The sequence below is a fragment of the Nilaparvata lugens genome, chromosome 2 (genome assembly GCF_014356525.2).
Source record: "Nilaparvata lugens isolate BPH chromosome 2, ASM1435652v1, whole genome shotgun sequence".
Classification (NCBI taxonomy): domain Eukaryota; kingdom Metazoa; phylum Arthropoda; class Insecta; order Hemiptera; family Delphacidae; genus Nilaparvata; species Nilaparvata lugens.
Window position 1 is genome coordinate 56,728,285 of NC_052505.1, and position 15,433 is coordinate 56,743,717.

Below are 15,433 nucleotides of genomic sequence, written 5' to 3' on the forward strand. Positions count from 1 at the left end.
ATTCTCATCAATTTAATGTTTTGTTACATTATTTTACTCATCTCCCTACGATTGTTGCATCCGTTATATTATTGAGTGTAGAATTTTCAGTTTAACAGCAATAACTGAGAAATTTGGAGGGAACGTTTGGAACACTTTTTGACTTCGCAGCTTTGTTTGGATTCTTTAGAAGGTGGGCATATCGAAAGTTCTTATCCCATTCCCTTGTGCTTGAAGGATGAAGGTGGTTTGAAAGTTGCTTCTTTCCATTTCCGGCTTATACGCATGTATCTTGGTAACAAAGCATTTCAGCGACATGACTAACTGAGCAAAAATGAAGCTAGATAAATTTAGATACAATTTTGATATGTTTACCCCCTTACTATCCTTAAAAGAGCTGCGGGGTCTAAAATTGTGTTCCAAACTTTCCCTATATGTACCTGTTTTTGAGCATTCGTTGCCTGGACTATTTTGTTCATAACGATTATGACGTCAAGTGAAGAGAATGACGATTATGAGTGAAGAGAATGATCTCTCAATATAATGCGAGCTAGCAACTTTCCTGGTTTGAGCAATATCCATCGCCATGGCATGTAAGTTACTGACGAATTACAGTATCTCAGAACGTCGAGCGTGTGTGGGTGTATGGGCTTGGGGGAAAAATGTAATTTTAAGTCGACACCCATCTTGAAGAGAAAAGATGACAAGCTGCGGCGTGGAGCTATATATATGTATATAATCAAGTTCTTGCGCGAGGTGTATGATGGTATGAGAGGGGTATGGGAAATGCGATTTTCTCCATTTCCACACTTTCCTCTAGGCGAAGACGTCTCTTTTACTAGCTCTCTCTCTCACTTGTTCTATCAACCATACCCGTTTCATCGCTGGGGTATCCAAGTCGTATCCCGTCTCGTCTATCAACTTTTGTGAGCTTTATACACACCCTGAGCAATGATGGATGCTTAGAAAAATGCGCCTGGAAGAGAATGAGGAAGCATCGGGCTGAAAACACACATCATCCCTACTACATGTGCTCATTCGTCATTAATGTTATTAAGCGGCAGTGTGCCCTGCTTCGCACAGAATTGCCACACTAATTCTTCAACCTATTCCTACAGTGAGATTTATTTCAACTGTTCCTAGAATATATATTTTGGAGTTCCTCATGAATAACATAAATGCTCATAATTAAAATTAGCATTTGAAAGTTGCTGATGGTAGGAAAAAGAATCGCACTATAGCCACGGCTTCGTTTTCCGTATCTTGTAATGTCCGGAATGTGCGGAATGTATTACAATATACGGATCAAAAGCGATACGGATCCAATAATTGAATGTATTAAGAATATACGAAATAGTTATAGTGATGATCCGAACTACATCAGAATAAATTGAACACTCGTCAATTTGAAAAGATTGTGTTGATGAAAAATGAAGAAAAGTGAGTTTTGAAGAATCCCCATTTAATAATATAGGCAAAAATAGAAATGGCCAATGTTATTAAATTGGAGATCAGGCAATTTCATCTGATATCCAATATTATAAAACTTATTATTTCATTTCTCAATGTCTTCATAAATAAATAGCTATTCAACTTGAATCAATCCTTATGTAAGGAGCTAAGCACAAAGTGCATCCAGTGAGATTCATTATAAAATGTAAGATTTGGTTAAATGGTAAACGTTTTAATTCAATTTATAAGGTCAATCTCATTACCTATGTAATCGGGACTTGCACGATATTTACAGCATTTGAGTCTTTGAGTCTTTGTTAAAATTTTTAATGACCTCACTCCTTGCTACTCTGTCAGACATTTCGACCGAAATCGAATCAAGTGAGTACCTTCTGAAATTTGGTCAAATGGTCCTTTCTCATCAACTATGAGAAATCACTTGAGTATGTTCAGCATCAGCATATTACACTAATTAAGTTGAAAAGATAATGTTGCTGAAAAATGGAAAGAAAAGTTTTTTTTATATATATTTTCTAAGATATAACCAGAATTCAATTTTAACTTCCAAATTTAGCTAATCCTGATTGTATTTTTAGCTGCTTAGAGGACATTCAAAATTCTTCTTTCTCCTTCTTTATAGAGTTGAAAATGAGCACAAAAATGTCGTCAATAGCTTTACTGATTGAATTTCCATCACATCACAAGTTTCAATCGAGGTTAAAAGAGTGAAATTCCTCCTAAAGTTTCTTCAAATGGAATTCTATCGATTCGTATACGGCTAGTATCATTCGATGGTCTGGCACAGTCAACTTGACCTATATTTTCTGCTCCCTGGATGAAATATTCAGTGTATCTCGGGTATAATATGCACCCCACAGTTTTATATGCAGTTTCCCCACTGCCACTTCATGGCACATAATTCTAGAGCTTCTTCTCGAGTTTTCAACAGGTGGTAGAACTTGTTGGAGTGTAAGAAGATCGGAGAAGACTTCTTGAAGATAGGCGAACTTGATAGTTCCGAGCTTCAAGCTCAAGTATTCTAGAACATAATTAAGCGCTTCAATTCAGATATCTAATTCTATACACTTCATTTTGAATTGCTAGAATAAGATACAACTCTTGTCCTCGTTATTAAAGTCGTAAATAAGGCAAGAGATGATGAAAGTTCAGATATCAGGAGGATCGAGGTGAGCATCGGTTCACCTATCATTTCCTTTTAGGCTGCTATCTTCTGGCAATTTAATTAATTACACTTATTTCCTTATGTTATCATTGTTGTATTTGCAGAAAAAATGTTCCTGGTTGAAATAGCTCATTTTTAAGTGATCCATCCAGCTGTTTTGTAATTGAAGGTGATTCATCACTTCTCAATAAATCGTTAGAAAAAATATGTTAATTTTGACTTGGGAAATTTTGGAACAATTGACTTCACAGACGCGCTAGTATCACAGTAAAACTACATGATAATCAATTAGGACCAACCCCATTGGGTTGATGGAATATTAGGATAATTGGAAATACATGGGTAAACGGGGAGTTCAGAAGAGAAAGCTGTCATTAAAAATATTCTATATAGTATCATTCACTCACGGTGATTACCACCTGTGAAATACTTTATTGTATAAATTCAACTTTGATTCAAGAGTGTTAACACTTTCACAACATATCCGTATTTTACAGAAATAAAGGGGAATTTCATCAATTTGGATAGTCAGTAGTCAAGTGCTTCTGACTAGAGCAGGTCCTCAGCCATGACCCTTTTTATTGTAACTATAGAAAAACAATTCTACAAAAAACAAAAACTATAGTCGAGTTCTGGATTCTGAAGCGATAGGACGTTGTTTTCAAGTGCTCTGTTATCTGTTGCTGCGCTACTCTACAGGTCGACAAGAGATAGCTTCTACACGTAAAGTTATTCAAGCTATTTTCTATTATTTACTCTCTATTTCGCAATAATTCACGTAATTTTTCTATTCTTTGCATCCACTTTCCTTCTTTCTTTTGTCTGTCGTATTCCTCTTCCAGTTTCAGGGGCTTCCCATTCAATATCCGTATAAAGACGTCACGATAGCCCTCTTGACGCAATTTTCCTTTCAACTACCTTCTATTGTCATATTTACCCTGATTTCCGTATATTTCATTTCAAATTTATTTTCCATAGTTATTCGCTTTCTCGGCGCATATAATATTTTAATTTGTTATCTATTAAACCGTGTTCTTTCATAAAATTTATTGTTTGATATGGCTGATAAATCTGCATGCACAATATGCCAGGCTGCAATTCCGGCGACTAGAAGCAAACTTGCATGTAGTGATTGTAAAAAACTAAGTCATCCTCAATGTGTTAACATGACCAAGGCAGACGTGGAATGTATTGTCAACGAGGGTCAGATTTGGAGATGCCCACCTTGTTCCAAGTTGAGGAGGCAGAGTATGAGTGCTGTGTCTTCTGCTGAGGATGGCAATGCCAGCATATCACAAGTGATATTTATGCTAGAGGAGGCCAGAGAGGATAGGAAGCGAATGGAGAGGGAATTTAATGCTTCTTTCGAGTTTGCAAACAGTAAGATTGACGACCAGACTAATACAATTACTAATCAAACTTTGAAAATAAATGAGTGCCTTAGATTAATTGAGGACTTGAAAAAAGAGAATGCAAGCCTTAAGAGGAAAGTTTGTGACTTGGAGACACGGCTCGAAGATGCTGAACAGTACACACGCTCCAATACACTTGAAATCTATGGAGTACCAGAGACGAAAAACGAGGATGTGTATGAAACTGTAAAGAGAGTGTGTAATGCTCTTGATGTTAATATAACAAGAGAAAAAATTGACGTCTGCCATCGACTGGGAAAACCTAAAGGAGACAATCGGCCTGCTGGTATTATTGTGAAATTTGTCAGGAGAGAGGACAAGTTCTCGGTGGTGGCGAGGAGAAAGGTTAAGCGTAATTTATCGACGCAGGACCTTGGATTCCAGCAGCAGGCAGTAGTCTACATCAACGAGAGTCTAAGTCCGGCGCTGAGAATAATTTTTGCAGCTGCCAGGGAGGCTAAGAAGAAATATGACTACGCTTATCTGTGGGTGCAGAACGGGAAGATACTAATGAGGAAGGAGCAGGGTAAACCGATTGTGAAAATATCGTCGTTGAGTGATCTCGAAAGACTGTAAATTGTTTTTTCTTAATGTTTCAATACTAGAGGAAAATATCAATGACTTTCGTTTATTGCAAAAATTTCGCTTTCGCTATTCGGGTAGAAATAAGGAATGTTTAATTTTTCATTGTTTGTTTTCTCTCCTATATAAAATTGATTTCTCTAGTTGGTCAAACGTTTTATATTACTTATATTATTTGATAATAGTATATCGTAGAGGTTATGAATCCAATTGTGCACATTGGGTCAAGCGATGTGCTCTAGTTGGTTTATCTCAATTTTTGTGTAATGATAACATTTTCAGCATTGGAAAGCATAGTACTGGTGACACAATTTTATCACTCAGTTCAGAGCTTTATCAAGCTCCGTTATGATTGTGATGGCTATCCCAGTCGAATTGATAACAGATTTTTGTAGCGGTCTATCGTTGTTTATTATCAATCATGTTAGTTTAAACTGTTTTCTTCTATTCATATTATGTTCTGGTGAAGCTGCTTTTGCCAAATTGATTTTCATTTGTTCAAAAGATTCATTTATTTTTCCCCCATTTATATCAAATTTATGGAAAAGAGTGCAATTGTTGATTGATGCTAGTTAATTTAAACTTCAAAGTTAGCGAATGAATAATTCTGAAACGACTCTTTTAAGCTCAATTGATGAAGTGAATGAGTTTTTTGATTCGGATTCTGGTATTTTGTTCTTTCATCAAAACATCCGAAGCCTAAATACTAATTTTGATAACTTCCTTTCATACATTAATAATTTAATAACCAAGCCACATATGATAATTTTAAGTGAAGCCTGGTTGCAGGATATGAATGAATTAAATTTATATAATATTGTCGGATATGGAAGCTTTGCTGCTGCTGGTTCTGTGACGAGGGCGGGCGGTGTTGTGATCTTTGTTCATTCTTCTATTACTGCCACTAAAAAGGATTGTTGCATTGCTGACTGTGACTCACTGTTACTTTTTTGTAAATACAAGAATTATTTATTTAATGTGTTAGGTTTGTACAGATTTCACCTAGGTGATCGGCATACATTTATTGCCAGTTTTGATAGATTCTTGGCTACCACCAGGAGCTCAGATTTATATTGTCTAGGGGATGTTAACCTAAATGTTAGTGTTTCGGATGTTTATAGTGATTCGTATCTAAATTGTCTCAATGGAAATGGTATGCAGCAGTTAATAGATATAGGGACGAGGGTAGTGGGGTCATCTTCAACCTGTATTGACCACTTATCATATCGTTCAAATCTTTTTGTCATTGACAAAGTTGCTGTCATTGAAACCCCAATCACGGATCACCGGGCGGTGGCTTGTATTTTGCCTATAGTTATTGAGAAGAGAAGGATTCAGCAGTCTGAATTTAAAAAATTGGACCACAAGCGTTTGAGTACCTTATTAAAATATGAAAATTGGGAACCTGTCTTTGAAGAACCCGAAACTAACAAAGCATTCGATATTTTTTATCAAATCTCAAATAACTGTATTGTAGAATCACAAAAAAATATTAAATACAAACAGAACATAAAAATGTTAAAGCCCTGGATGACTCCTGGTTTGTCCAATGCCATTTATGTAAGAGACAAATTGCATAAGATGCATAAAAATGATCCAAACAATTTGATCCTCAAAAGAAAATTCGTAAATATGAAAGATAAAATAAAAGTATGGGTGAAAGAGGCCAAACTTCTATTTTACTCTTCACAGTTATTCATTCAAAAACATAACCCCCGAGAAAAATGGAAAACAATAAAAACACTTTTGCTAGTAAAAGACAATAATAAAGATACGGATATTGTGTTGCAAGAGAATGGTATTTTAATTGATGACAACCGCCTAGTTTCTGACGTAATGAATAAATACTTTATTGAAATGCCTAAGAATCTTTCTGATTCTTTTCCTGCTTTACCCACCCATATTCAGGCACAATCTTCAGAGTCCTTCAGAATTAAAACTAGCCATAAATCTATTTTTTTCAGCCCTGTTACACTCGTTGAACTCAAAACATTTGTTGACTCTCTTTCTACTCGTAAAAGTTCGGGTGACGATGTTGTGACTGCTAGAATCCTTAAAGATAACTTTTCTTCTATTTCTTCAGTTCTTTTATATTTGTTTAACTTGTCGTTGGTATCTGGTTGTTTTCCTGAAATACTGAAGTCGGCTACTGTTGTTCCCATCTTCAAAAAAGGAAATAAACTCAGTAAAGAAAACTACAGACCCATCTCATTATTACCAGTCATGTCAAAACTATTTGAAAAAATTATAAAAACTAGATTACTTTCATTCCTCAATAGCTGCAACTTTTTTTCGGCCTGCCAGTTCGGTTTCAGGGAAAATCTTTGTACAGAAATTGCCTTACAGCATCTTTTGGAATATGTCTATTCAGGATTAAACAGTGGCTGTAGTGGCAAAACAGCGGGAATCTTCCTGGATATTAGTAAAGCATTCGATACAGTTAATCATAGTCTGCTGTTCCGCAAGCTGGAGAGTGCTGGTGTAAGGGGAATTCCACTAGATTGGTTTAAGTCCTTCCTACAGGGTAGGAAACAGTATGTAAGGATCAGAAACGTTGCAAGTGAAGTATTACCCATAACTTGTGGTGTGCCGCAAGGTTCGGTTCTTGGCCCTATTCTCTTCTTAATTTTTGTAAATGATTTGTATAATGGTGAATTGAATGGACGGATAACTGCTTTTGCGGACGACACTGCTCTTTCATATAAAAGTAATAACCTTCAAGATTTACATCAGAAAATGCAGTCTGACTTGAACAAAATATCTCTATGGTTTACATGTAACAAACTTAAAATTAATGTAGCCAAAACTAATTATATGATGTTCAGTCTCTCTGGAAGTGCTGACTTGCCTGCTCCACTGCGCTTTCACTCTCCGGTTTGTTCCTATTCTAGCTGTGACTGTCCCAGTATCAGTCCAGCAAAGACTATCAAATATTTGGGTCTTTCACTGGATGAAAATCTGAATTGGAGGCAACAAATTGAAACTCTAAAGAAGTCTTTAAGGTTCTATTTGATGATTTTCCATCGCATTAAATATTTGTGCGATTTTAATGTAATGAAGGAACTTTATTTTTCATTTGTACATTCCAAAATTGAATATGGAATCACATGTTGGGGAAGCTCCTATTACGCTAACCAGGATCCAATTATTAAACTTCAAAAAGCTTTTATAAGATTGATAACGGGCAGTAGGTTTGATGATCATACATTTCCACTGTTCTGTCATCTTAGAATTTTGCCTGTTAGGTTCCTATATGTATTCAAGGTTTTGTCATTGTTCTTCAATATAAGTGGAAATAGAGGTGTGACAATTGATTACTGTCAGCCTGTTACCGCACTTCGACAGACCAGGCGGACTGCGGCTTCCCAAGTCAGATGTCCTAAACCCAATTGCACTCTTTTTCGTAAAACGTTCATTTTCCTGGCACCTAGATTTTATAATGCCTTGCCGCTTGAGGTCAAGAATGCCATTGCTGCATGTAATTGTGGAAATAAGATTAAGAGATTAATTAAAATTTGGCTTTTGTCACTCACTCCCGAAGCTCTAGAGTTTTTGTTCATAATTATTGTTTAATCCGTCTATTTTTCTTTCCATTCTGTTAACTTTGCATTCTGTTATCTTGCTTTTCTTTTTATTTTTTCTCCTCTTTATTTTTTTTTGTATTTTCCCTGCTCTTCTTACCGTTTTTTTTTTTGCAACATAAATCAATAAATTAATCTTTTCACACAATTTGAATCTCCATTTTTAATGATTTTCTTTTGCTTTCTCTAATTAGCATCATCTCTTTAATAATTAAATACTAATATCCTATTTTGATTACAGCCCATACATGTTTTTTTTATCTCTCTTTTTTCTTTTTTTTCAGTCCATTCTATTGCTTTAGTAAAATAGTGTGTTAGACTCCCTCTAGCGGTCCGTAAGTTGCATCTTACGTGCTGGATTGTATTTTTCTCAATAAGTAATATTAAATTTGGTTTGATTCGTTACTATGCAGTTATGTATATTATAAACTTGTTAATTTTGTTTTTCTTTTATATGCATGTATTTTACATTTTCTTGTATTGAGCTTATTGAGAATAATAAAACTTACTTACTTACAATAGAATGACCCTGCTTCAACAGATATTATAAGCAGTATTTGATAATGACAACTTAACAGAAGCAATGTGCTTCTTGTGAATATTAGTCCAGTCACTATATACATTGATGCATGCAATTTATATTGTAGTTCTGATTTTTATATATATTATTTGGGTACATAAGGGAAGTCCAGAACCAATTTCTTCATGCAAAATTTCCTTGTGCTGGATACAGGGTGACCCAAAAACCTCGTATTTTCGGCTCATTTTTCAGTTTTCAGCTCTTTCTGCCAAACCTAGTAATCGGACAGAAAAATTTGCTACCGCCTTTTTTTGAATTATAAAATTCTGAATAGAATGAGATCATTCGGAACTCTTTATCTCCAATGAGTACTGAGTTATGATTTTTCGAATATGAGTGAAATTTGAAGAAAAAATCAATTTTGATGAATTTTAGTTTTTGATCAACAATATCTTCCGATTGTTACCATTTAGATGTATTATTCAAAATCATTCTGCGCATATTTTAGTGCTCTACAATCTGAGATCAGGTAAAGCGCTCTATCTTATAGTGATTCCCAGGTACACCTGACAACAATATTCCTTGTATTGTAGAAAAACACCTCATTTTCAGCCTCAACCATCATCACCAACTACATTGTCCTCACATTGATATTTCGCACAATGACAAGTTCATGATATTATGTTCTATGAGAATCACCCGTTAGATGCACTTCAATAAACCACTCCAATAAATGATACTTTCGATTCAAATACAATTGGAAAGTTACAGAAGATTTTAAAAATGGCGATTACAGTTTTTACATTTTTTCGTGATTTTGCTGTTGATCAAGAGTTTCTAAAACGAGTCTAATACATTATAGAAACTCACAATTGATTCCAATTGGATAAATTTTGTATGAATTTATCCTCTACTAGCTCAGTTGCCTAAAATTAAACTTGGATCACTCTTGAATATCATAGAACTGCCAAAACCGTTAATATGAGACAAATATCTACAATTTCCGGATTTTTCTCAACAATCAAATCTCACTTTACGAACATTTTTTTCATGAATCATTCACAGCAGATGAAAGAAAAAATGCTATTGCACATTTCTGGATCAAGAAATGATTTCCTATAATAAGGGGTTACAGAGAAACATAGCTTTGAATATAGAAATTGGCCATATTTTGTGTATTGGCTTAAGTACACTCAACATTTAATTCTCATTTTACGACCGAATTTGACTTTTGATGCATGATTTTGGACCGCCTCGACGAGCCGAGAAGAATGAAGTGTAGTACGATGAAATCTGAGCATTGCGTCACAAGTTATAATTGTTTGAAATTTTGATCCTTTAGGTGTCCTTGAGCGAGCCTCTCCACTAGGAAATACTGGAATTAAGATTCTACTGTACACCTCCGAAATTTCGTATTTTAGTTCCGCCACTTCCCACTATGACAGATTCAGCGCTGGAGAGAGTTCGTTTGGAGGAGTAAAGACATATTGGAAGTCTAGAAGTGTCTCCCCCCCCCCCCAATTGACCATTGCTACAAGTGAGCAACAAAAAGGAGGGAGAAAGAAATGACAAAAACCTCTGTCTCCATTCATGATTTCTGGTTCTGGAACAATGAGTCACGTTCCAACCAAGACAGGACAAAGTATATTTGGCTACTACGTTATTGAATGCTAGAAAAGGGACAAAGCTATTCTCATGAGTGCTGCTCGTATCTTGAAATGCAACATTCCAACCTATTTCACACCAATTTGAACAAAATCATTGCTAGATTCTCTATTATATCAGTAGGCCTATAACTGTTATACAGTATGTATAAATCTGTTATACAAAAATAATTATTTATATTGATGACTCTTGGCCTTGTAAATGAGCGAGTAACGAAAAATCTTTCATAACAGGCATTTGTAAATTTAAAAATAAGCTAAGTTCTTGTCAGGTTCTGAATTGAAAAAAAAAACAAATAAAATTTATTTCCGTAAAATAATACATTGAAAAAATTATTAGTTTTGTAATCTACAATCAATTGTACAATTCAAGTCAAATCTAAATCGAATTTTTAGCATTATAGCAATATATATAGGCTACAGTTTACAATAAATCAAACTTGCATTAACAATAAATCAGTAATAAATAAATATACAAATAAAATGAAATAATTGGAAATAACCCATAGGTTACAGAACCTGTTTGGGAAGAATGAAATTGTTCTTTTGAACAAGATGATTACAGTATGGAAAAGATTAGAACAAAAAAGATTATAGTAATGGATAAATAAATAAAATTGAAAATATATTTCTATGTATTTTAAATATATATTTCAGCGGAAGTTGAGACAGATAAGACGATAAAATATTTTGATGGTCTTCAAACAATATTACGTGAATTTTGAGAAATAATAAGCCTTACTTCTTCTTGTTCTCCTCTTCTTGTTCTCCTTCTTCACCTTCTCCTCTTTCTTCTCCTATTCCTCCTTCTTCACCTTCTCCTCCTTCTTTTTAATCTTTTTCTCATTCCTCCTTCACCTTCTCCTCCTTCTTTTCCCCTTATTCTTCTTCTCCCTCTTTTCCATCCACTTCTCCTCACTCTTTCCGTTCTAAATCTTCTCATTCTCCTCCTCGCTCTCACTCGTTTCTTTCTCTTTTTCTCTCTGCACAAATGCCCTTACCGGTGCAATGAACAATGAAAAATGACTTTGTTAAAAATGAAAATATTGAAATTTTGCAAAATTGAAGACACAAATATAGAATTGAACACAAACCATAACTACTACTATAAAAGGAGAAAAGGAAGAATAGTTATGTTTGTATAATTGATTGTGTTTGAGGAGATGTTGTGGTATTTCTCCATAATGGAAAATAAAAACAAATATTGTCACATACCACTTATTTATTATTAAAACTTACATTAAAGTAATGTAAGCCTAGGCCATTATGAAACCTAGGTACATTACTTTAATGTAAGTTTACTTTAATAAAGTATTACTTTAATAATACTTTAATGTAAGTTTTAATAATAAATAAGTGGTATGTGACAATATTTATTTTTATTTTCCAGTTATGTTTGTGTCATCATTATTTCTTCTTACGTGCTTCTTGCGCCTCAATAATCCAATCTGGATTTCGAATTGGCATTGAACGCGTGTGTCGAGGATCAACAAGTTCCGGCAATACACAGTCCATATAAAATTTTTTCACTTGTTCAAGAATCTTCGAACTCCAGAACTGCTCATCTTTGTATACAGTAACAACTTCTGTCCCCTTTGGCGACCATATAGAAAATAAGCAGTACTGACGTTTCGTAATGTGGAGTTGTCCCTGTATTTGATAGTAGTAGTTATGGTTTGTGTTCAATTCGATATTTGTATCAATATTTTCAACTTTGCTGCTTCCCTTGGGAGTAGGTCCTTTATTGTCTGAGGGCATTTGACCTCCACAATACCATGCCCATCTTCTAATAATCCATCCGGCGATGCTGCCAGAAATGGAAAATCGGCATCAATGAATAGCCCACATTTCAAAATTTTTTGTCCAGCTGTCTCACTAACTTTTTTTAGAGCAGCCTCCTCGTTCATCCTCCCATACTCCATTGCTGAACAATTTTTACCGACCCCATACAATAGTTCGCGAACTACATTTTCACATACAAATGGAGATATATTGATTGTTATGGTTCTTGATGAAGGAAATTATGGATGTGTATCAAATATTAGCTTACCTTTTGGAAGCCCAGTATTGAATTAACGCTGTTCCTCTTCGTTTAAGCGGTTTCGCGCTAAGTTTCAATCTGCGTCCACTTTTGTGTCTAAAGCGTCAGCGACTTTGATGAGGCTTCGGCGTTTCGTCCATTTTTTATGATAAATAATTTGGTCGCATGCACTTCAAAATTTTTATAACATTTCACGTAATTCGAAGTCAATAGGAATAGAATAGAAAAAGTATTATTCACTAACAAGGATTGTCTAGAATAAACAAGGCAAAACGTTTCTATAAATGAAAACCCATAGTAACTTATCACAAATGACTGGATGAACTGTCACTGTCACGTTTCAAGGAACTAATAAGTCACACATGGCATGGATATGGCAAAAGCTAGCTGGAATTGAGAGACAGAGAGAGTGTAACAGACTTCTCATCTATTCCCCTCCCATTCCCACTCTTTCTTGTGGTCATTCATTCAATTCATTCATTGATACACTGCTGGGCAGTCTTAGTATGTAAGTAGTAGGTGGTGGGGATTACGTTTCAACAGTAGAGCTCTCTGGAGAATAACCCTCGAACTAGGTTGGCAATGTAACGGTTCATTTTTGGTTCAAATTTGCAATTTAACGACTCAGTTTATTGCAAAACTATTAGGAATTTGAACAAAATTCAAACGTATTTAGATTTGTGTTGTTATTCTAAAGGTCACTGTATTTTCAAATTCGTTTCTCGATGCTTCTTTTCCAAAATAGCAAATTCATGTTTAAATAGCTAAAATAAGAAAAACTTGAAGAAATAATGAAATTATGAAAAGCGTATGCTCTCTGTGAAAGCATATAGTTGAGTCCTACGAACTTTCAAGAAATAGTTCAATCCATTCTTGAGGTATGAGTGTAAGCAATATGCTTACTTTTCAGCTTGTTAGGTGGGTGTGCAGTAGAATCTTAAGTGTATCCAACGGGTGATTCTCATAGAACATGATCTCATGAACTTATGTCATTGCGCGAAATATCAATGTTAGGACAATATAGTTGGTGATGATGGTTGAAGCTGAAAATTAGGTGTTTTTCACAATACAAGGAGCATTGTTGTCAGGTGTACCTGGAAAGTAGTAAGATGTCACAGGAACAGCGTACCCAAACATGGGCGTGGCCTTGCCCCCCGGGCCCGGGGACCAGCGATAAGGACCCCCCAGATGGGGGGGGGGGTTAGGGAGATTGGACTAAACCAGTCCCCCTCAAGAGCTAAACCAATAGCGTTTGGTTAATGAGGTTGAGTTAAACCACTCCCCCTCAAGAGCTAAACCACTCCCCTCATCAAAGTCGTATTCTCTACTAATCACTTCCCACCAAGGGGAGACTACTCCCCTTCTTACCAAAATCCGTGTGATCCTCCATTTTGTTGATGATATAGTCATTCCTCATCTGGTGAGTGCCTTCATCTAGCGGTGGTGATTCCAAGCTGTTGCATAATTGGTTATAAACATTACCTTTTTTCACTTTACTGTACCAATATATTGACACAATACTTTAGTAGAATTTATCAAATCAGACAAATTACTATTGCTGAAGGAATCACTAACACAATTATCCAATATTCTATAAGATTTATAAAAATTGCAAACATTATCATGTAAGGAATTTAAACTATATAACCACTGTCTTGTTTGAAGTTCCAATGAGTTATTGTAATTATAATTCAGAGCTGATTTTAAACAGGAAACAAATATGAAAATAGTGCTATCCCACTCTGTTTGGGATAGATGATTTGAATATGCATCTGAATCTAAATTGTCCTTTTCAACTGAATTCACCATTTCCTCTTCAAATGGAAAATCATTTTCTACACTATGATTGTGAGTCTTTGGATCAGCATTCTTTTGTAATGTAGAATTCATATCAAATTTTCTAAAAGCATAGGTGTAATTATCATTATTCAAGATATCCTGCTCTGTTTGTGATAATTGATTTGAATTCACCATTCCCTTTTCAAATGAAACCCCATTTTCAACACTCTCATTAAGAGTCATTGAAATAATGTTAGTTTCTTTTTGTAATGTAGAATTGATGTACACTCTTTTAAAAATATAGGTTGTAAAATATTAAATCTGGGCAGATAAAAAGCCCTAACAGAAACAGTAATAGGTCTGAAAATAAAGCAACTGGCTAATATCGCCAAATAGATAATAACTAAGATTAGATAGCATCAGCTTGTTCTGGCTAAATGGTACAAGAACCTAAAAAGGATTTGAAGGAAGTTTATTGCTCATAAATAGATTATTATATAAAATATTTGAAGATTGAGGTTATGTACATGTATTCACGGATCGGTGACCTAGAGATCGATCAAACCGAGGAACGTAGAATCTGACCAAAACCCCTTGGCAGAGCTTTATTGCAATCAGATGGTGTGCAATGTGAAAAAACACCTGTCCACGTGGCTAATTATTAGGTAGCATGGAATTAATATTAATGTATAGAATATTAACTAGCATGTAAAGAGCATAAATAAAAAACCAAATAAAAATAATTTAATGTATTCAGGAAATAAGAGTTACCAGGCGCATGAATACCGAATAAAATTTGCATGCACCAATAGTAAAACGGCAGTTAATAGGCGGCAACTGTAGGCCAATTCAAAAATATTTCTATATATTTATATAAATGTACTAGATTTTGTGTTAAAACTTTGTATAGTCTATGTTATCGATATGGCTCGAATGCAAAGAAATTATTAATCATACAATCTAAGCAATATTTGGCATTTTTTTTGTAAGATCTATTTGAACCTAATGGCGGAGGACTAAGATATTTAAATTTTATGCTAATTTGAAAGTCGGAAATAGGATCTGTAAAACTTGAGAAAGGAGAACCAGCACTCGCCAACCAAATGCCACCAGGAGAGGACCCCAAATATTTTAGAGCGTAGTACCTTACTAATGATTTTGTAAAAGTTAAAGTTAAAGTAAATTATTAAATTTCTTAAAAGACTTCGTGATGCTATTGTGAAGCAGAAGTCATTTTCAT

At 34.8% G+C, this 15,433-nt stretch overlaps 2 protein-coding genes across 3 annotated transcripts in view; one reads left to right on the forward strand and one right to left on the reverse strand.

Moving 5' to 3' along the window:
- The window catches only part of LOC111054906, a 544,055-nt gene that overhangs the window by 484,591 nt on the left and 44,031 nt on the right, over positions 1 to 15,433 (reverse strand). The window lies entirely within an intron of this gene.
- LOC111056651 lies at positions 3,781 to 4,602 on the forward strand. The gene has a single exon (XM_022344039.2). The coding sequence runs from the start codon at positions 3,781 to 3,783 to the stop codon at positions 4,600 to 4,602; it is 822 nt and encodes a 273-aa protein (XP_022199731.2).